General features: G+C 48.9%; 1 protein-coding gene across 1 annotated transcript in view; it reads right to left on the bottom strand.

The window, feature by feature from the left end:
- Nucleotides 1-227: 227 nt before the first annotated feature.
- LOC147109682 (cysteine-rich protein 2-like) overlaps nucleotides 228-21,452 on the bottom strand; it is a gene marked incomplete at its 5' end in the record, with an annotated part of 40,740 nt that continues 19,515 nt past the window's right edge. Inside the window, 2 exons of the mRNA XM_086002351.1 lie at nucleotides 228-1,005; nucleotides 1,547-1,604. Of these exons, the coding sequence (XP_085858477.1) occupies nucleotides 941-1,005; nucleotides 1,547-1,604 (123 nt within the window). The remainder of the gene's footprint in view (nucleotides 1,006-1,546; nucleotides 1,605-21,452) is intronic.

Below are 21,452 nucleotides of genomic sequence, written 5' to 3'. Positions count from 1 at the left end.
TTAAAAAGGTTTGTCTGGATGTGAGCGGAAGGGAACTGACCTAGCCAGACAGGAGTTGCTATCTAGGGTGACCCGGGAGAGAGACAAGAGGGGGTTACACCTATAAGTGCCCCCAACACGAGTCAGTGCCCTCAGGAAGGGGACAGGAGAAAATATAAATTGGCATCTGTGCACCACAACTTAACTTGGCTGCTGAAAAGGAAATTAATAAAACTAAAACGTCTAGAAATGTTTGGCAATAGTTTATCAGTAAAAGATAACAGAACAGCGTCTAACTTTTTTTTAATGCAGATTAACAGGAAGCTTCTTTTTGCTGATGCTTTTTAAAAAAAAAAACAGGATTTTTAAAATGTACTTTGCACAATATAACACTGTAATTACAGGAACACCCCCCGGCCCCCTATCAACGGGGAGAAATTGAGATGCACAGTGAGGGACAATGAGATTAGACAGTCAGGAAGGCTTCATAATACAGGAAGGACATCATACAGCGATCAAAACATTGTTACTCGCGGATTGGTGTTACTGCAGCAGTGCTCGAAAGATAGTTCAACAGGTACTTGGCTTTTAAAAGGGGTGCTGACTCAGCCCCGACCATCATTCTCTGGTTCGAGATCTGGCTTTGGCAAATTCGCGGCGGTGTTAACAGCTTTCAATAGCTCTGTGCTATATTAAAATTTGAGATAGTGATAGGAGACCGTCAGATACTGAGAGCTGCCTCCCCCTCCGGTGACAGTTCACACAAATTGCCCATTTAATACTAGTCGGTCAACAGCACACTACAGTTCAAACTACACTTAATAACTCCGAACACGTCTAGTTCTGTTTCTAAACTATTATTACTGTGTGTTATGGTGAATACAGTGTCTGCGCTTTGCATTAGCAATGGCAAAACAGCACAACGTTGGACTTGGAATCTCCCAGAGTCAGGTAAATCCCATCACTGGCCCCCAGCAGTCTCATTCTTCTCGTAGATGTAGCTCCCGACAACTCCAGTATTGACCCCTGTAATGACAGGAAGGAAATGACATGGGAGATGGAAATTGAGGAAGATTCATTGCTATACAGGTGCTAACTGCTGAAAAACCCTGCAGTCCTACTTGAAATGAGTTGTGCTCAAATTCCTCCATGGCTTCGCCCCTCCCTATCTCTGTAACCTCCTCCAGCCCCATAACTCAAGATCTCTGCGCGCCTCCAATTCTGGCCGCTTGTGGATCCCCCACTTCCTTCGCCACCATTGGCGGCCGTGCCTTCAGCTGCCTCGGCCCTAAGCCCTGCAAGGTAGCTTAGGAACTCTGGCAATAGAACAAAAGATCCCAGTCAGAGGAGAGAGTGTTCTACACATAGATCACTGGATTCCAGTCAGATGAGCGTTCTACACATAGATCACTGGATCCCACTCCGGGGGCTCTGTTCTCTATCAATGAAGTCAATGGAGAATGGGTCAGGTGTAAAACGGGCAGCCGATTCTCCATCGCCCATTTTGTGCTTCTGCCCAGGACCAATTCCACCCCATTATGTCTCCTTTTAACTTGACCCTTATTACCTTTTGGTCCAAACAGGATTCCGTAGCAGGGCTTGTGGCAGTAGGGCTGCCCATCGTGCTGCATAGAGACAAACAAAGGCCACATTAGTGCATGACAACCCCACTCACGGCTTATCTCAAATTTATATTCAAATACCAGCTGATCTCGACTAACATTACTAAAACAGATGATCTTATTGCTGTTTGTGGGACTTGCTGTATGCAAATTGGCTGCCGCGTTTCCTACATTACAACAGTTAAAAAGTACTTCATTGGCTGTAAAGCGTTTTGGGACGTCCTGAGGTCGTGAAAGGCGCCATAGAAATGCAAGACTTTCTTTCTTAACATTGCAAGATGCATGACTGTAGAGCGAGGGCTCTCACCAGTACCATGCACAAAGTCCACTCTGAATCACCTAGGTCTGTACGCTGCTAAATGTTCATGAAAAAATGCAAAGCAGAGAGCTCCATCCAGTGGTGCAAAGTACAGCACAGCTGACCGCTCCTCACAGGAGAGGATTGCTCACTCTAATCCATTGGTGCCTCTGGTGCTTGGAACTTGTAAAATCATTACATTGTGGCGACACGCCACCACTGGACATAATCCGCTCACGGCGGCATGGACAGTTTAAGCAGACGCCCCCAGCCCTCTCCTCCAGCAACTTGTTTCCCGCAGGGACAGGCTGCCGGGAGCACTTCCTGTCTGGGGAGTATTTCAGTGGTTGCGCGGGCTTTTCCAGTTCCTCTTTGCCATGAGGTTGATTAAAGCAGTTGTGTTTCACTAACTCTGGTCTCGACTCCCACGTTTGTCGCGGTATCTCAACACTGGTGACCCCGATGCTCAGGACGAATCCTAAGCTAGCATGGCGGATACAAACGCAGTCACGGTTAAACTACCGGACTTTTGGGAGAATCTGGCCGAAGCCTGGTTTGTTCAAGCCGAGTCCAGATTCCGGCTGAAACACATTACAGTCGACGCCACGAAGTACGACTACCTCGTCTCCTCTCTCACCTACGCCACAGTCCCCAAGGTTTGGGCAGCGCTGCAGGCGCCACCAGCGGAAGGCAAGTACGAACATCTGAAGGCTGCGCTCCTTAAAAAATTTCAAACGTCCTCTTACCAGCGCAACTGCCAACTCCTCGACCTCCCCGGCCTTGGTGACGCTTCACCATCGGATCTGCTTTCCCACATGCTGTCCCCCTCGGACGACAAAAACCCCGGCGCCCTCTTTCGCACGCTTTTCATTCGGCAGCTCCCCGCCAGCATCCGCCCGCTCATTGTGGAATCTGGCTCTACGGACCTGAATGAGATGGCCGACCGGCTGCTCTCTGCGCAGTCCGCCCGCGACGTCGCGCCTGACCTCACGGCAACGACCACGTGGTCTTCCCGGCCCACTAGGCCCGACCGCACTACCACTCCGGGTCACTGCTACTACCACACCAGTTTTGGCACTAGGGCCCAACGCTGCACGCCACAGTGCACTTTCAAAACGCCGCCCCCCCCCCCGCACCGGCCCCCACGATGGCCACGGGGCAAAAGGGGCCTCTACTGTACGTCACCGACTACAGCACCAACCGCCGATTTCTGTGCGACAGGGGCCCAGCACAGCACCACCCCCGCCTCCGCCCTCGAAATACAACGCGGCGCACGGGGTATCACGCTGGCCGCAGCCAATGGCTCTGACATCCGCACATATGGCACCCGCATGGTCACGCTCGACCTCGCAGGCCGCCGCTACCGCTGGGAGTTCCTCACAGCCAGGGTCCTCTGCCCACTCATCGGCGCAGACTTCCTACGCGCCCACGGCCTCCTTGTCGACATTCCGAGGCACCGCCTCGTCGACATCAACACTATGGCCCCCATCCCTGGTGCATTTACCCCATTCGGCCTGTTCGAGTTCCTGAGGATGCCCTTCGGCCTCAAGAATGCAGCCCAGGCTTTCCAGCGCCTTATGGACTCAGTCCTCCGGGATCTGAACTTCCTATTCGTCTATCTAGACGACATTTTCGTGGCCAGCTCCTCCCAACAGGAACACCTCGAACACATTTGCATCCTGTTCGGGCACCTAGCCCAACACGGGCTCATCCTCAGCCCGGCGAAGTGCCAATTCGGCCTAACCGAGATCAATTTCCTCGGTCACCACATCACCCCTGCTGGGGCCGTCCCCCTGCCCAACAAGGTGCAGGCCGTCCAGCAATTCCCCCGCCCCAAAACCATCAAGGGCCTCCAGGAGTTCCTCGGGATGGTGAACTTCTACAACAGGTTCATCCCCAGCGCTGCAGCCCTCATGAAGCCCCTATACGACTCCCTCCGAGGTAAATCCGGCAAGATGGCCGTAGCCTGGACCACTGACACGTCAGCCGCCTTCGACGCCACCAAAAACGCGCTCGCCGACGCCACCCTGCTCGCGCACCCGAGGGCCGATGCCCGGGTCGCGCTCACCACCGACACCTCCGACCACGCAGTCGAAGCCGTGTTCGAGCAGTGGGTCAATGGCGCGTGGCAACCACTTGCCTTCTACAGCCGCCAACTGCGCCCCCCCGAGGTCAAATACTCTACTTTCGACCGCGAGCTTCTCGCGCTCCACCTGTCGGTCCGCCATTTCAGGTTCCTCCTGGAGGGCCGCCCCTTCACCGCGTACGTGGACCACAAGCCGCTCACATACGCGATGGCCAAGCACACCGAACCCTGGTCCGCTAGGCAGCAACGCCAGCTCGCGGCCGTGTCCGAGTTTACTACGGACATCCAGCACGTCTCCGGTAGAGACAACGTTGTCGCCGACTGCCTTTCCCGTCCCGCCATCTGCACGAATCACCTCGCGGTCGACTACGCGCAACTAGCAGCGGCCCAGCTCACGGACCCAGACCTCCTCTCGGCGGCTACCAGCCTGCCAGGGCTACGCCTAGCCAAGGTCACGCACGGGCCCGAAGCCACGGCAGTCACTTGCGACATCTCACTCGGCCAACCCAGGCCGGTCGTCCCTGCAACCTGGCGCCACCGCATCTTCGTGCTACACGCGCTCTCCCATCCGGGTGCCCGCGCATCCGTCAAACTCCTCTCCCAGCGTTTCGTCTGGCGCGGCCTCAGCAGAGATGTTCGGACTTGGGACACCTCCTGCCTCGCCTGCCAACGGGCTAAGGTACAGCTACACACAAAAGCACCCCTGGGAGACTTCGAGGTACCCAGCCTCCGCTTCGACCACATACACGTCGACATAGTCGGTCCTCTGCCGCCATCGCAAGGCCAAACTTATCTCCTCACTGTGGTCGACCGCTACACACGCTGGCCTGAGGCAGTGCCGCTGCCCTCCACCACCACAGCCGACATCGCCAGGGCGTTCGTTAACACCTGGGGTCGCAAGGTTCGGCGTACCAGCTGACATAACCTCCGACAGAGGCGCCCAGTTCACCTCCGAACTCTGGACGGCCACAGCACGCAACCTCGGGGTGACGCTCCACCGAACCACGGCATACCACCCGCAGGCCAACGGGCTTTGTGAACGCTTCCACCGGTCACTCAAGGCCTCACTCCGCGCCAGCCTGCAGGACAGTACCTGGACTGACCGCCTACCGTGGGTACTACTAGGCCTACGCACCGCGGTCAAAGAAGACCTCCAGTCCTCGGCAGCGGAGTTAGTCTACGGACAACCGCTGCGCGTCCCAGGCGAATTCCTTCCGAGGCTACCACGCCTTGGTCGGCCGAACAGCAGCGGCTCAACTCTTTCTCTTCCGCTCAACAGTTCGCCCCATTTCCGGTCAACCGACATGGCGAACTCGCAGGCACGCTTCGTCTTCGTGCGACACGACGCGCACCCCTGCGTCCCCCGTACGACAGACCGTACGAGGTACTACAAACTGGGGACAAGGTTTTCAAGCTGCGACTCGGCGACAGGGTCGACACAGTCTCCATCGACCGGCTCAAACCAGCACACACAGAACCAGGGGAACAGGTCCCCGTGGCCCGACCTCCAACTAGAGGCCGTCCCGCCAGCAAGCCAGCACAGCAGGCGGCGAACCGCCCAGCTCCACCAACTAGACCGGCGTCCGCTCCGGCAGAACCATTAGACCACCGTCACGACTCGTCCACTCCTCCTAAGCGGATTCTGGGGGGAGCCCTGTGGCGACACGCCACCACTGGACATAATCCGCTCACGGCGGCACGGACAGTTTAAGCAGCCGCCCCAAGCCGGGGGCCCTCTCCTCCAGCAACTTGTTTTCCGCAGGGACAGGCTGCCGGGAGCACTTCCTGTCTGGGGAGTATTTAAGTGGTTGCGCGGGCTTTTCCAGTTCCTCTTTGCCATGAGGTTGATTAAAGCAGTTGTGTTTCACTAACTCTGGTCTCGACTCCCACGTTTGCCGCGGTATCTCAACAACATGAAGGCACCCCCAGGGTATTCTAAAGTTGCCCTTTCAATATGTTGCCTTATGTTCAGTGTCCCAGGATTAAGACAGGCCAGTGGCTGTAGGGCTTGTAGGAAGCCTGAGTGCCGACCTCCCACTTGGCAGGGGTGAGCTTGGTCTCATTTGGTAGAGCAGAACGAGAGATTGCAAATCGGCCACACGTACTAAACTCCACCTGATTCTTTTCCGTTGACTTTTTATGAGCTTCTGCCCAAGACCAATTTCACTCCCCGATTCGTATTCCGAACTGGCACTTGTCTAGGGGCAGGTCAAAGCGCAGCCAACCCATGCTCAGCTCACACTGCCAGACATTTCCCAAGAGTCCTGAGAACAGGTCACCCAACACCAATTCCCTACAGCTCCCAGCAGAGTCCTGAAGCCACCCATCCCCCAACACCAGCTCCCAGCAGAGTCCTAAAGTCACCCACCCCCCAACACCAGTTCTCTACAGCTCCCAGCAGAGTTTGAGAACAGATCACTCATTCTTTACAAACTAGTTTGTAACACTGAAGAGCGATAATGAGGTAGAGGGGTGGAGATGGCTCAAAGCAGGCCAGAAAATAACCTGTCGTTAAAGTAAAGTTGCCCTTTAGTTTCCTTTTTTAAGAAACGCACACTTAGTGTGAACCAGTAAAAGTCACAATTGAGAATCTTTTCTGTACACAGATAGTAAGCTATGTAAACAACATGGCCCCTTGGCTGATGGGTCCTCTTGATCTCTTGGTACAGATGAGAAAACATCCTGACATTTTCAAAGTAACATCCAGGAAATGAGCTCTGAGATGTTAACTGACAGCACATGAGAGTTATCAGAAAACATCTGCGTCTATCTGATCTCTCCTTATGTCCTGGGGGGATCTGACATCAGACTCTGCTAATGTCTTGAGGCTACAGATTATACTTTAACGTGCACAGTTAATGAACAAATGTGCTGAAAGAGGAACGGTGCTCCACTGGTAAATATTACCCAGGGAGAGGCCACATATTTACTGGGGTCTCCCAGTTACCCTGTCTCACCCTCTTTTCTGCCTTAAAATGTTGGTGGCCTGCTTTGTTCTCCCCTCTTCTGCTGAAGACATTTCTTTGTGCTGGGCTACTGGCAGCTCTCCAGTACCTCCGTCATTCTTTAGCATCTGAATCTAGACTTCGAGTCTCAACAGGCAATCCTACGGTGGGTGGGGTGTGTGTGGGGTTGTGTGTGTGTGTGCTGTGTGTGTTCGTGCGTGTGTGTTCGTGCGTGTGTCAAACGATATGATCTGCATAGTTGGTAGCACTCTCGCCTCTGCGTCAGAAGGTCGTGGGTTCAAACCCCACTCCAGAGACACGAGCACATAATCCAGGCTGACACTCCAGTGCAGTACTGAGGGAGTGCTGCACTGTCGGCCTTGCCGTCTCAAATGAAACATTAAACCGAGGCCCTGTCTGCCCTCGTGGGTGGATGTAAAAGATCCCACGGCCACTATTGGAAGAACAACAGGGGAGTTCTCCTCGGTGTCCTGGCCAATATTTATCCCTCAACCAATATCACTAAAACAGGTGATCTGGTCATTATCACATTGCTGTTTGTGGGAGCTTGCTGTGCACAAATTGGCTGCCACATTTCCTACATTACAACAGTGAGTACACTGCAAAATAACTTCATAGGCTGTAAAGTGCTTTGAGACAAACCAAAAGCATGAAAGGCACTGTATAAATGCAAGTTTTAACTACTTTTTTTTTCTAACTTGTGCAGTTTTAAGGGGGAGACAGAGACTCTTTGGTTGACCTCCTGCGGCAAGACAAGAAGGTTTAAAATCAAAAGGGTGCCTTTCTTTTCCCCCCTGTCAGCATTGGGGAACGTTAGGATTAAGATTGATGGCGTGCTTGATTACAAACCTACTGCAAAATTCACAGGTATCACAAAGATATATACAAATTCGGGTAGCCATTCAGCCCAGCTAGCTGGTTTTTCCGTTGAAAGACCCCATCACGACAGCCAGGCATCTCTTGAATGGCGCTAGAGCCCTTGGCCTAGCAGGGACACCATTCCTGACATCAGTACTGAACTTTTCCTTTGTACCCATGCCCTTCTTTCCCATTCCACTTGGCATTGTACGTACCTATATAAGCTCCCCTCTCAACACTGAGGAATCCAAGGTCGGGTGGGGGGGGGGGGGGGAGCAGGTCGATTTTTATAAAGAATGCGTAGACTCAATGATACTGGGGTTTAGAACGTCAAATTATGAGGACATTTTGCATAGACTAGGCTTGTATCCGCTTGAATATAGAAGTTTTGGGGGTGATCTAATTGAGGTGCTTAAGATGATTAAAGGATTTGATAGGGGAGAGAGAGAAAAACAATTTCCTCTGGTGGGGGAGTCCAGAACAAGGGGGCATGACCTTAAAATTAGAGCTAGGTCATTCAGGACTGAGATCAGGAAGCACTTTTTCACACAAAAGGTAGTGGAAAACTGGAACTCTCTCCCCCCAAAAGGGTGTGGGTGCTGGGGGACAATCGGAGCTTTCAAGGCTGAGATCGATAAGATTTTTTTTGGGTAAGGGTATTGTAGTGTATGTACGTTGCAGAAGGAACTATATTCTGCAGCCCCTGTATACTGTAGTACCAGTAGTGACCACCCCGGTATATAAGCCTGTGTAGTAACTTTGCATAGTAGTTCCCGTTTGTCTCCACTCAGTAAAGACCTGTTATAACCAACTCCTGCAGTCAGTGTCTCAATTACACACGGACATAATACTGGCGACGAGCAGATCCAAACTTACCTACAGTCTGCACCACCTCATGGGGATCCATCCCTGAAGCGAAGTTGCCAGAGGTCGAGGCCAGAAGGAAGAAAGAAAAAAAACAAAAATAAAACAAACAGAAGAAACGGGCGTCGACCGTGGGCAACCACCTCTGATTCATCGGAGTTGAAGATTTGCAGGAGAGGCTGTCGAGAGCGGGGCTTGGTTATCCTGTCGATGGTGTTCCAGCTAATCGGGCTGGTGGCAGGTAGTACACTGATCCTTCCTGGGCTGTGGCGGGCTAGAGCTCGATCAGGTGGCTTTTCAACGGGGCCGAGCAGCGTTGTCGGGAAGAGGAGAGAGAGAGAGAGAGAGGGTGGAGCACACAGGGCGCGGCCGGTGCTACAAAGCCGGGCAGCGTACAGACCCAAGAAGAGGGAGGAAAGTGTCCCGCAGGGTTGCTCCGACGACGGGGAAATAAAAGAAAGTAGAAGCGCAGAAAGCCGCGAGGAGCTGCAGTTTGCCACAGGAACCGCGGAGAGCGGCGTTAGCAGCAGCGCGGGGGGAAGTGCGCGAAGACCATAGGGCGTCGCCATCAAGGCATAAAACGCCAGCAACAGTGCTAGCAGCAGCAGGGAAGACGGAAAGCGCGGGAGGCGCCATTTTGTTAAATCGGGGAAGAAGGCAAAGCGCGGGAGGCGACATCTTAGATTTCCAAGATGCCGAAGACTGGCAATATCACTGCCTTCGATAATGCAATAGAAGACTGGACCACGTATGTGGAAAGAGTCGAAGTATATTGCGAGGCAAACGAAGTAGCCGATGAGAAAAAGGCATCGGTACTACTAAACTTAATGGGCGCAAGAACGTACGGCCTATTGCGGAACCTGATTACTCCAGCCAAACCGATGGCGAAGAGTTTTAACGAAATTGTTGATATCCTACAGGAACACCTAAATCCTACACCGCTGCTGATAGCAGAAAGATTTAAATTCCACAGGAGAAATCAGCATAAAGATGAGAGCAATGCTGATTACCTTACGGAACTACGCAAGCTATCAGCACTGCCAGTTCGGAGCAGGACTGGCAGATACCCTACGGGACAAATTTGTCTGTGGACTCCTGAGTGAAGGAACCCAGAAGAGGTTACTCTCCGAGAAAGAGCTGACGCTAGATAAGGCTTTCAGCGTGGCAGTATCGTACGAAGCAGCAGCAAGGGGAGCTGCGGAAATACAGCAAAAGCCACAGGAATACGGCAGTCACGAAATGACATGGGGATTTGAAAAATGTTATCGCTGCAGCAGAACAACCCATGACCAGAAGGACTGCTGGTCCAAGGACAAAATATGCAGGCAATGCGGAAAGATGGGACACATTGCACGAGTTTGCAGGTCTGGGAAGAAGACTAACGACAACAAAAAGGCTACTAAGGAACAGTACAGGAAAGTACAAAAGATGACGGACAGTAGTTCCAAAGACCAGGTGAGCGATAGTGAATCCGGGAACAAGAGACTAAACTGTCTCAAACTTCACAACGTAATCGCAAAAGAGGATCACCGAACCATTTGGGTCACCCTCACGATAGCAGGGTCCCAAGTCAAAATGGAATTGGAGCAGCCCTGACCGTCATGAATCGACAAGACTACGAGCGGCTATTCTCACACATACCCTTGAAAGAGACATCCATTGTCTTAAAGACATATACGGGGTAAAAAGTATACCCCAGAGGGAAAATAAGGGTGCCTGTCGAATACAACGGCAAGGAAATACAGAAATTGTATCTGTACATACTGCAAGATGGTGGACCACCGTTATTGGGACGTGAATGGATCAGAAAGGTAAGTTTAGACTGGCACTCCATTCAGGCACTGACGGTGGCTGGTAAAAAAGATGACGACGTCACACCTGGACGATTGTCAAAAATCTTAGCTAACGCCAAAGAGGTATTTCAACAAGAACTGGGAACTCTTAAAGGTGTAACCGCCTCGATAAAAATAGAAGAGAATGCAATTCCCAAGTTTTTCAAAGCAAGACCGGTACCATATGCAATTCGCCCAGCCGTCGAGGCAGAGCTGGAGAATCTGGAGAATGCAGGCGTGTTATCTAAGGTAGACTGGGGCGAGTGGGCGACACCCATCGTTCCTGTCATGAAGAAAACGTTAAACAATAAGTCTGAGGAGCCAAGGAAGGTTCGCATCTGTGGGGACTTCAAGGTGACGGTGAACCCAGTCCTTCACACAGTAAAATATCCTCTCCCGAGGATAGAAGATATTTTCGCCTCACTATCTGGAGGGAAGCGTTTTACAAAAATTGACCTAGCACAAGCATATTTGCAGATGGAGGTTGAAGAATCCTCTAGGAAGTATCTCACGATAAACACTCTCAAAGGTCTTTACCAGTATAATCGACTGGTATTCAGAGTAGCATCAGCTCCAGCGATATGGCAAAGAGCGATGGAACAAGTCCTGCAAGGGATTCCGGGGACTCAGTGTTACTTGGACGACATCCTAGTGACAGGTGAAGATGACAGTGAACACCTTGCCAACCTAGAGCAGGTGCTCACTAGACGAAGAGAACAAGGGCTACGAGCCAACCGCCCCAAGTGCGAGTTTTTTAAGAAACAGATATCGTATTGTGGCCACGTGATTGATGAAGAGGAGTTACATAAGTCCCCTGACAAAATTGAAGCGGTAGTTAAGGCTCCAGCGCCTGAAAATGTGTCGCAACTGAGGTCATTCCTCGGATTGGTGAATTACTACCATAAGTTTTTGCCGAATTTGTCCACAATTCTGCACCCACTGAACGCCCTACTACAAACTGGAGTAGCATGGAAATGGAGCGATGAATGTAAGCGGGCCTTTCAGAAGAGTAAAGACCTAATCACTTCAAGAGAAGTATTGGCTCACTACAACCCATCACTACCGATAAGACTGGCGTGTGATGCATCTCCCTACGGCATTGGAGCGATACTGTCACATAAATTCCTTGATGGTTCAGAGAGGCCGATAGCTTTTGCGTCACACTCGTTAACTTCAGCCGAGCGTAACTACGCCCAGATTGACAGAGGCCCTCAGCCTGGTGTGGGGGGTGAAGAAGTTCAATCACTACCTGCACGGTCAGAAATTTACTCTACTAACTGATCATCAACCTCTTGTCTCCATTTTCAACCCTCAGAAGGGCGTCCCGATAATGACAGCACAACGGCTACAGGGGTGGTCCCTTTTCCTAGGGGCACACCAATATGATATCGAGTACAAAGGAACCAAACAGCATAGGAATGCTGATGGATTGTCGCGCCTACCGTTGCCGACGGTGGAAGAAGCACCTGCAGTGGATCCAGTGGAGATATTCCACTCTACCATAGTCGAATGTCTCCCTGTGACGAATGCAAACATAGAAAAGGAAACACGAAATGACCCAACACTCCCCTGGGTCTATGATTTAACGGTGAAGGGATGGCCAGCACATGGCGAACCACTGTTGCCAGCATTCTTGCCGAGAAGAGAACAGCTGTCAGTATGCAGAGGAACCTTGATGTGTGGATCCAGAGTAGTAATTCCACCCAAATTGAAGGATAGAGTGCTCAATGGAGGGTCATCTGGGAGGAGTAAAAATGGAGAACTTAGCCAGAGCATTTGTGTGGTGGCCGGGAATCGATAGAGAAATCGAAGAGATGACCAAGAGCTGTACAGGATGCCAGAAGGTCCAAAACGCCCCACCACAAGCCCCTCTACATCCATGGGAGTGGCCCTCATCTCCATGGCAAAGGGTGCACATTGATTTTGCTGGTCCATTTATGGACTCGATGTTTTTAATTGCGGTGGATGCACAAAGTGGCCAGAGGTAATAATGTCCTCAACCACCACAGAAAAAACTATCAGTCTTACGAACCATATTCGCCAGAAATGGGCTGCCTGAACAGATTTGCTCCGACAATGGACCACAGTTTGTGTCTGAAGAGTTCCGGAGGTTCTTAAAGAACAATGGTGTTAAGCATTACACATCCGCCCCATATCATTCAGCCACCAATGGATTGGCTGAGAGGTTCGTTCAAACATTCAAGAAGGCTATCAAGGCAATGTGTAATGAAGACATACCCCTACAACACAAGGTGGATAACTTCTTGTTTGCCTACCGGAATGCGACACATGCGGTTACCAACCAAACTCCAGCCATGATGTTCTTCAATCGAAGACTACGATGCCGCTTGGATTTGGTTAAGCCAAACGTCCGAAGAGATGTGGAGAACAGGCAGTTTCAGAATATGAATGAAAGGCCGACCAGGAGTTTTAAGATAGGTCAACCAGTTTTGGCCCGGGACTACCGCACAGAGAAATGGCAGCCAGGAACGATCTGTACACGGCAAGGACCTCTCATGTATACCGTGGACGTTGGAGAGAGCATTGTAAGACGCCATGCTGACCAGATTCTAGAGTCACTGGAAAACGTCAATTCCACACCACGATCCGATACACCTGGTGATGAAACCGAAGTACCAATTGCATCTACCTCAGAATCGGTGATATTGGAAGCAGACGAACCAAACAATGATGTTGATCCCAAATCAACTTTGCCAGAAGAACCTGATACCCCAAAGAGGCGTTATCCAGACAGAATCAGGAAGCCTCCTCAAAGACTGAACTTATAATTGCTTAACTTCAGCTAATGTATCTAGCAACTGTAATTGTAAATGTTATTTAATTATTAATCGAATGTTATGTACTGTTTAGCTAAAAGGGGAGGAATTGTAGTGTATGTACTTTGCAGAAGGAACTATATTCTGCAGCCCCTGTATACTGCAGTACCAGTAGTGACCACCCCTGTATATAAGCCTGTGTAGTAACTTTGCATAGTAGTTCCCATTTGTCTCCACTCAGTAAAGACCTGTTATAACCAACTCCTGCAGTCCATGTCTCAATTACACACGGACATAATAGGTATCAAGGGATATGGGGCATAGGTGGGTAAATGGAGTTGAGGTGCAGATCATCATTGATCTAATTGAATGGCGGAGCAGGTTCGAGGGGCTGATTGGCCTCCCCTCCTGTTCCTAAACAAATGTAAAAGGTGTTAACAATCGATAGAAATAGAAAGCAGAGAAAAGTTGCTTCAACGGATATGTGCTTATTGTTAAGAGTGAAAAATGGCAATGTAAGTGCTGTAAAGGTGAGTCTCGCTCTAAATCCAGCTAGGTGGCTACTCAAATCTGTACATATCTTCGTGATACCTGTGAATGTTTCAGTAGGTTTGTGATCAAGCATGTCATCAATCTCATTCCTAACGTTCCCCAATGTTGAACATGTTGGCCTGTAATGGGTGTCCAGTATATAACATGTGACAGATCAGTAAAACACATATCTGCTGTAACAAGGTTACAGTAGCAACACATCACTTTGTATTCCCAGCAGCAGCATGGTGACAGAGGCAGAGAATGAAGGCCTTTCTGTCTTGACATTAATTGGAGTAAATAGGCATTCATTTTAGAATCATTTGGCTGAGGAACAAATGTGCATGGGCCACGCCAATAATTAAAGTGATAACATTTAGTTCAATTTTATTCTTCTCTTGGAACCATTCAGCTGATGGAGGTCAGGTATCATAGCCCTACGGTGAACTTATTCCAAAAGTTCTTCCTCCTGTCTCTACTGTATTGCAATCAAAAACAAAGAATGGTATTTCCACAGCACCTTTCATGACCCAGGACCTCCCAAAGCCCTTTACAGCCAATGAAGTACTTTTGAAGTGTATTCACTGTTGTAATGTAGGAAATGCGATTTGTGTACAGCAAGGTCCCACAAACAGCAATGGGATAATGACCAAATAATGTTGGTTGAGGGATAAATATTTACCAGGACACTGGGGATAACTGCTTAGAAATAGTGCCATGGAATCTTTTACATTCACCTGAGGGCAGACAAGGCCTCAGTGTAATGCCTCATCCGAAAGATGGCACCACCGACAGTGCAGCACACCCTCAGTATTGCACTGGAGTGTCGGCCTGTATTTTGTGCTCAAGTCTCTGGAGTGGATCTTGAAACCACGACCATCTGGCTCAGGGGCGAGAGGCATGGCTGCTACCTTAATCAATTAAGATGAATTGCACGTCTCCATCAAGCTCATCCTTTTCTAGAACCTCAAAACCTCTTAATCTTCTCTTCCACCTTCGGACTTAAAAGCCAAACTTCTTGTCACCTAATCACTATCAAATTTGTCCCCTCCCTTAAATATCTACATTTAAAAAACAAATTGGATGAACAAGAATATCCCACACTATCTGCAGGCTCAACAACAATAACAACTTGCATTTATATAGTGCCTTTAATGTAGTAAAACTTCACAATTTAACACTAAGCCAAAGAAGGAGATATCAGGAGAAGTGACCAAAAGCTTGGGCAAGGAGGTAGGTTTTAAGGGGCATCTTAAAGAAGGAGAGAAAGGTAGAGGCATGGAGAGGTTTAGGGAGGGAAGTCCAGAGCTTAGGGCTTAGGCAGCTGAAGGCACGGCCACCAATGGTGGAGTGAAGGGAGGAGTGGGGGATGCACAAGAGGCCAGAGTTGTAGGAATGCAGAGATCTGAGGGTTGTAGGGCTGGAGGAGGTTACAGAGATAGGGAGGAGCAAGGCCATGGAAGGAATCAAAGATGAGGATGAGAATTTTAAAATCGAGGCATTGCCCGACTGGGAGCCAATGTAGGTCAGCGAGCACAGGGATGATGGGTGAACAGGACTTGGTGTGAGTTAGGAGATGGGCAACAGAGTTTTGGATGAACTGATTTATAAAGGGTGCAAAATGGGAGACCGGCCAGGAGACCATTGGAATAGAACATAAGAACATAAGAAATAGGAGCAGGAGTAGGCCAATTGGCCCCTCGAGCCTGCTCCGCCATTCAATAAGATCATGGCTGATCTGATCCTAACCGCCAATCCACTATGACAGGACTATCTCCTGAATCTAACAGAATTAGACACACGAAACAGGAGCAGGATCAGGCTACACGGCCCCTGGGCCCGCTCCGCTCCCCACAGGGCCATGACCGATCCGAACCTAGACTCATGTCCAAATTCCTGCCCGCTCCCCGTAACCCTTAATTCCCTTTTCTTCTAGGAAACTGTCTATTTCTGTTTTAAATTTATGTAATGATGTAGCTTCTACAGCTTTTTGGGGCAGCATATTCCATGGACCTACCACCCTCTGAGTGAAGTAGTTCCTCCTCATCTCAGTTTTGAAAGAGCAGCCCCTTATTCTAAGACTATGCCCCCTAGTTCTAGTTTCACCCATCATCTGGAACATCCTCCCTGCATCCACCCGATCCAACCCCTTCACAATCTTTTATGTTTCAATAAGATCGCCTCTCATTCTTCTGAACTCCAATGAGTAGAGTCCCAATCTACTCAACCTCTCCTCATATGTCCATCCCCTCATCCCCGGGATTAACCGAGTGAACCTTCTTTGTACTGACTCGAGCGCAAGTATGTTTTTTCTTAAGTATGGACACCAAAACTGTATGCAGTATTCCAGGTGCGGTCTCACCAATACCTTGTACAACTTAAGCAATACCTCCCTATTTTTATATTCTATCCCCCTAGCAATGAAAGCCAACATTCCATTGGCCTTCTTGATCACTTGCTGCACCTGCATACTAACCTTTTGAGTTTCGTGCACCAGGACCCCCAGATCCCTTTGTACTTCAGTACTTTCCAGTTTCTTGCCATTAAGATAATAACTTGCTCTACGATTTTTCCTGCCAAAGTGCATAACCTCACACTTTCCAGTATTGTATTCCATCTGCCAAATCTCTGCCCACTTACTTAGCCTGTCTATGTCCCCTTGCAGGTTTTTTATGTCCTCCTCACTCACTACTTTCCCTCCCATCTTAGTATCATCTGCAAACTTTGATATGTTACGCTCGGTCCCCTCCTCCAAATCGTTAATATAGATTGTAAAGAGTTAGGGACCCAGCACTGACCCCTGCGGAACACCACTGGTTACTGATTGCCAGTCTGAGAATGAACCATTTATTCCAACTCTCTGCCTTCTGTTAGATAGCCAATCCTCTATCCATGCCAGAATATTACCCCCAATCCCGTGATTTTTTACCTTAAGCAATAATCTTGTGTGGCACCTTGTCAAATGCCTTTTGGAAGTCTAAATACACTACGTCCACTGGTTCACCTTTATCCACCCTATATGTTACTTCCTCAAAGAACTCCAGCAATTTGTCAAACAGGACTTCCCCTTCATAAAACCATGCTGACTTTGTCCTATTAAATTATGATTATCCAAATGTCCTGTTACTGTCTCCTTAATAATGGACTCCAAAATTTTACCTACCACAGATGTTAGGCTAACCGGTCTATAGTTTCCAGCCTTCTGTCTACTGCCCTTTTTAAATAAGGGTGTTACATTAGCAGTTTTCCAGTCTGCCGGGACCTTTGCTGAGTCCAGGGAGTTTTGGAAGATTATTACCAATGCATCCACAATCCCTACCGCCACTTCCCTCAAGACCCTAGGATGTAAGCCATCAGGTCCAGGCGATTTATCCGCCTTGAGTCCCATTATTTTACCGAGTACCACTTCCTTAGTGATTTTGATCGTGTTTATCCCCCCCCCCCCATAGCCCCCTGCTTGTCCAGTGTTGGGATATTCTTGGTGTCCTCTACTGTAAAGACTGATACAAAATATTCATTCAGTGTTTTTGCCATCTCCATATTTCCCACCATTAATTTCCCGGTCTCATCCTCTAAGGGACTGACATTTACTTTAGCCACCCTTTTTCTTTTTATATAACTATAAAAACTCTTACTATCTGTTTTTATATTTTTTGCTAATTTACTTTCATAATCTATCTTCCCTTTCTTAATCAATCTTTTTGTTATTTTTTGCTGTCTTTTAAAGACTTCCCAATCCTCTATCCTCCCACTAGATTTGGTTACCTTATATGCCCTTGTTTTTAGTCGAATACTATCCTTAATTTCTTTACTTAGCCACGGATGGCTGTCTTTTCTTTTACACCCTTTTTTTCCTCAGTGGAATATACTTTTTTTGGAAGTTGTAAAATAACTCCTTAAATGTACACCACTGGTCATGTATCGTCTTACCCTTTAATCTATTTTCCCAATCCACTTTACTCAATTCCGCTCTCATACCTTCATAGTCTCCTTTATTCAAGCTTAGCACGCTTGTTTGAGATACAACCTCCTCACCCTCTAATTGAATATGGAATTCAACCATGTTATGGTCACTCATTCCAAGGGGATCCTTTACTAGGACATTTTTAATTAATCCTGTCTCGTTACACAGGACCAGATCTAAGGTTGCTTGCCCTCTGGTCGGTTCAGTTACATACTGCTCAAGAAACCCATCCCTAATACACTCAATGAACTCATCCTCAAGGCAGCCCTGCCCAATTTGATTTGTCCAATTAATATGATACTTAAAATCCCCCATAATTATAGATGTTCCCTTTATTACAAGCCTCAACAATTTCCTGATTGATACTCCGTCCAACCGAGTTGCGACTGTTCGGAGGCCTATAGACTACGCCCACTAGTGTTTTTTTCCCCTTATTATTCCTTATCTCCACCCAAACTGTTTCGTTATCCTGATCTTTTGACCCAATATCATTTCTCTGTATTACAGTGATTCCTTCCTTCATTAACATAGCCACCCCACCTCCCCTTCCTTCCTGCCTGTCCTTCCTGATTGTTAAATAACCTGGTATGTTTAATTCCCAGGCATTGTCACCCTGCAGCCATGTTTCTGTAATGGCCACAAGATCATACCCATATGTAGCTATTTGTGCCATTAACTCGTCTATTTTGTTATGAATGCTACGTGCATTCAGATAGAGAACTTTCAAATGTGTTTTGTGACACTTAGTTCCTGCTTTTGCCCTTTTTATTACTTTACCTTTTACTCCATACCTTCTGCCCCTTCCTGACACGCTCTGGTTTTTAATTTCCCCACTGCTACCTAAGTCTATGACCTTCTCTGTTGTCATTTTTATTATTTGTTCTCTAGGAACCTCCCCCCCCACTAGTTAGTTTAAAGCCCTCTCTACAGCCCTAGTTATATGATCCGCCAGGACTCTAGTCCCAGCACTGGCCAAGTGAAGCCTGTCCCAACAGAACAGCTCCCTCCTGCCCCAGTACTGGTGCCAGTGTCCCAGGAAGCAAAACCCATTTCTCCCACACCAGTCTTTGAGCCACGCATTTAACTCTCTTATTTTATTTGTCCTAGCCAAATTCGCTCGTGGCTCAGGTAATAATCCAGAGATTATTACCCTTGAGGTTCTGTTTTTTAATTTGACCCCTAGCTGCTCATACTCCTTTAACAAAACCGGCTTCCTAGTCCTATCTATGTCATTTGTACCAACATGGACCACGACGACTGGATCCACCCCCTCCCATTGCAAGTTTCTTTCCAGCCCAGAGGAGATGTCCTTAACCCTGGCACCGGGTAGGCAACACAGCCTACGGGACTCTCACTCTTGGCTGCAGAGAACTCTATCTATCCCTCTAATAATACTATCCCCTACCACTACAACATTTCTATTTACTCCCCCCTCTTGAATGGCCCACCGCTCCACGGTGCTGTGGCCAGGTTGCTCATCCTCCCTGCAGTCCCTGCTCCCGTCCACACAGGGAGTAAGAACCTCAAACCTGTTGGACAAGAGCAAGGGCTGCGGCTCCTCCAACACTGCCTCCTGGATCCCCGTACCTACCTCACTCGTAGTCACACCATCCTGACCCTGGCCATGGGCTACATCTGAATTAGTTAACTTCATAGGTGTGACCACCTCCTGATACACAGAGTCCAGGTACTTCTCCCCCTCCCTGATGTGTCGCAGTGTCTGAAGCTCAGACTCCAGCTCATCAACACGGAGCTGGAGATCCTGTAGCAGCAGACACTTGTCACAGATGTAATCACCGTTAGCCTCAATGGGGTCTACCGGCTCCCACATCTCGCAACAGTAACACATCACCTGCTCCATTCTATGTAATGGAATAGTTAAGTCTGGCTCTGTATATTTATTAACATTAATGAGTGCAAAGAAGAGTTTGTTTGCTTGTCTACTGTGAGGTCACATGGGTGGACTGAGGCTGCTACAATGGCGACATCGCACCCGGGAGAGGGCTGGCGGTCAATGTCTTAAGAGAGTGGTTACTGTGACCCCAGTGCTGGGAGGGGGCATGAACCCGTCCTTTCTTGGCCCACGTCCATACAATAGGGGTAACTTGTCTGCCTCAGCTACAGAACACACTTCATCAGACTCTAGCGCCAATGGAAAATCACGAGGGCTAGGCCCAATCCTCCAATGCATGGCCTGGTGGATGAAACTTCCTGCTGGAAACACAAAGTTGGGGAAATACACCATCCTAAGCCCCACTCTACGAGCCTTGCAAGCCATTTACTGGGGTTGCATCTGACCAAGGCCAACCAACCCCCTTCTGGATCAGGCACATGCTGCACACTACAGGTGGTTGAGGGTACCGAGCCCAGGGTCCTGTCCAGCAGCAAATCCCACGTTGCCTTGTTTGCTAACTCATCCCGAGTATCTGACTCTTCCATTTCTGACTGAGAATCCGATCCAGCTCCAAGCCTCAGTGAATTAAGGAGCTTTAAAAACAGGGAAATGTTGTTGATGTTGGGATGAGAGAGAATAGAGAAGCTAGGATTGTTCACCTAAAAGTAGAGAAGGTTAAGAGGAGATTTAATAGAGGTGCTCAAAATTATGAGGGCTTTGATAGAGTAAATAGCAGAAACTGTTTCCAGTGGCAGGAGGGTTGGTAACCAGAGGACACAGATTTAAGGTGATTGGCAAAAGAACCAGAGGGAGATGAGGAAACATTTTTTTAGTGAGTTGTTGTGATCTGGAATGCTCTGCCTGAAAGGGCGGTGGAAGCAGATTCAATAGTAACTTTCAAAAGGGAATTGGATAAATACTTGAATTGGAAACATTTTCAGGGCTATGGGGAAAGAGCAGGGGAGTGGGACTAATTGGATAGCTCTTTCAACGAGGCAGCACAGGCATGATGGGCCGAATGGCCTCCTCCTGTGCTGTGAGATTCTATGACACTATGATTTGGGTTTTTTTGTGCAAATACACCCCCAATAGGATTGTCGTCATTCCGGGTTTGGAATAGATGGTGTCTGAGTGGGGTCAGGAACTTTTTCACTTCCTTCTATGATCCGAATGTGGAGACATCTATTAAAGTTACTGTGGTATGTTACTAATTATTAGCAGCAAAGCACTCCTCGAAACCTGATCCAGGACCTCCGTCCCACTCCAGCTCTCCATAGGAACAGGAGGAGGCCATTCAGCCCATTCAATGAGAAAATGCTACAGTGTCCCTCTCCCTTACCTGATGTTGCACATCTAACTCCAATGTGTCATCTTGATCAGCAGCTGCTGTGGGAACTGGCAAAGCTCACTCAACAGAGACCATCACATCCAAGTGTGACCTTTAACCGTTGATGGTCTGAGTTAGGGGAAGGGTCCCCTATAACGTCTCCCTGTCCTTGTGTGCTGACGGGTGACCTGCTGGCCTGTTCAGCCTCCATGAGTCAGTCTCCCAAGTACGGTTGGTGAACTTGAGCTCATCTCTGCACCGGCTCAGATAGAAGGCGTTGGGCAAAAAGTCACCACTGGTTTTCCCTCCTGGGTGACTGACGATTAAGTGGAAGCCGTGGAGATTCTCATCTCTCACCACTCCCAGGGGAGGTGCATTGTGCTCGGTTAAAGGGACACCACCCCACGCTATTCACCTCCAAACTGGCAAATTCAAAGTCTATGGGCACTGGTTT

The sequence above is a fragment of the Somniosus microcephalus genome, chromosome 12 (genome assembly GCF_052327205.1).
Source record: "Somniosus microcephalus isolate GS21.2 chromosome 12, FLI_Smic_1.0, whole genome shotgun sequence".
NCBI classification, from domain to species: Eukaryota; Metazoa; Chordata; class Chondrichthyes; order Squaliformes; family Somniosidae; genus Somniosus; species Somniosus microcephalus.
This window is presented reverse-complemented; position numbering and strand designations above follow the sequence as displayed.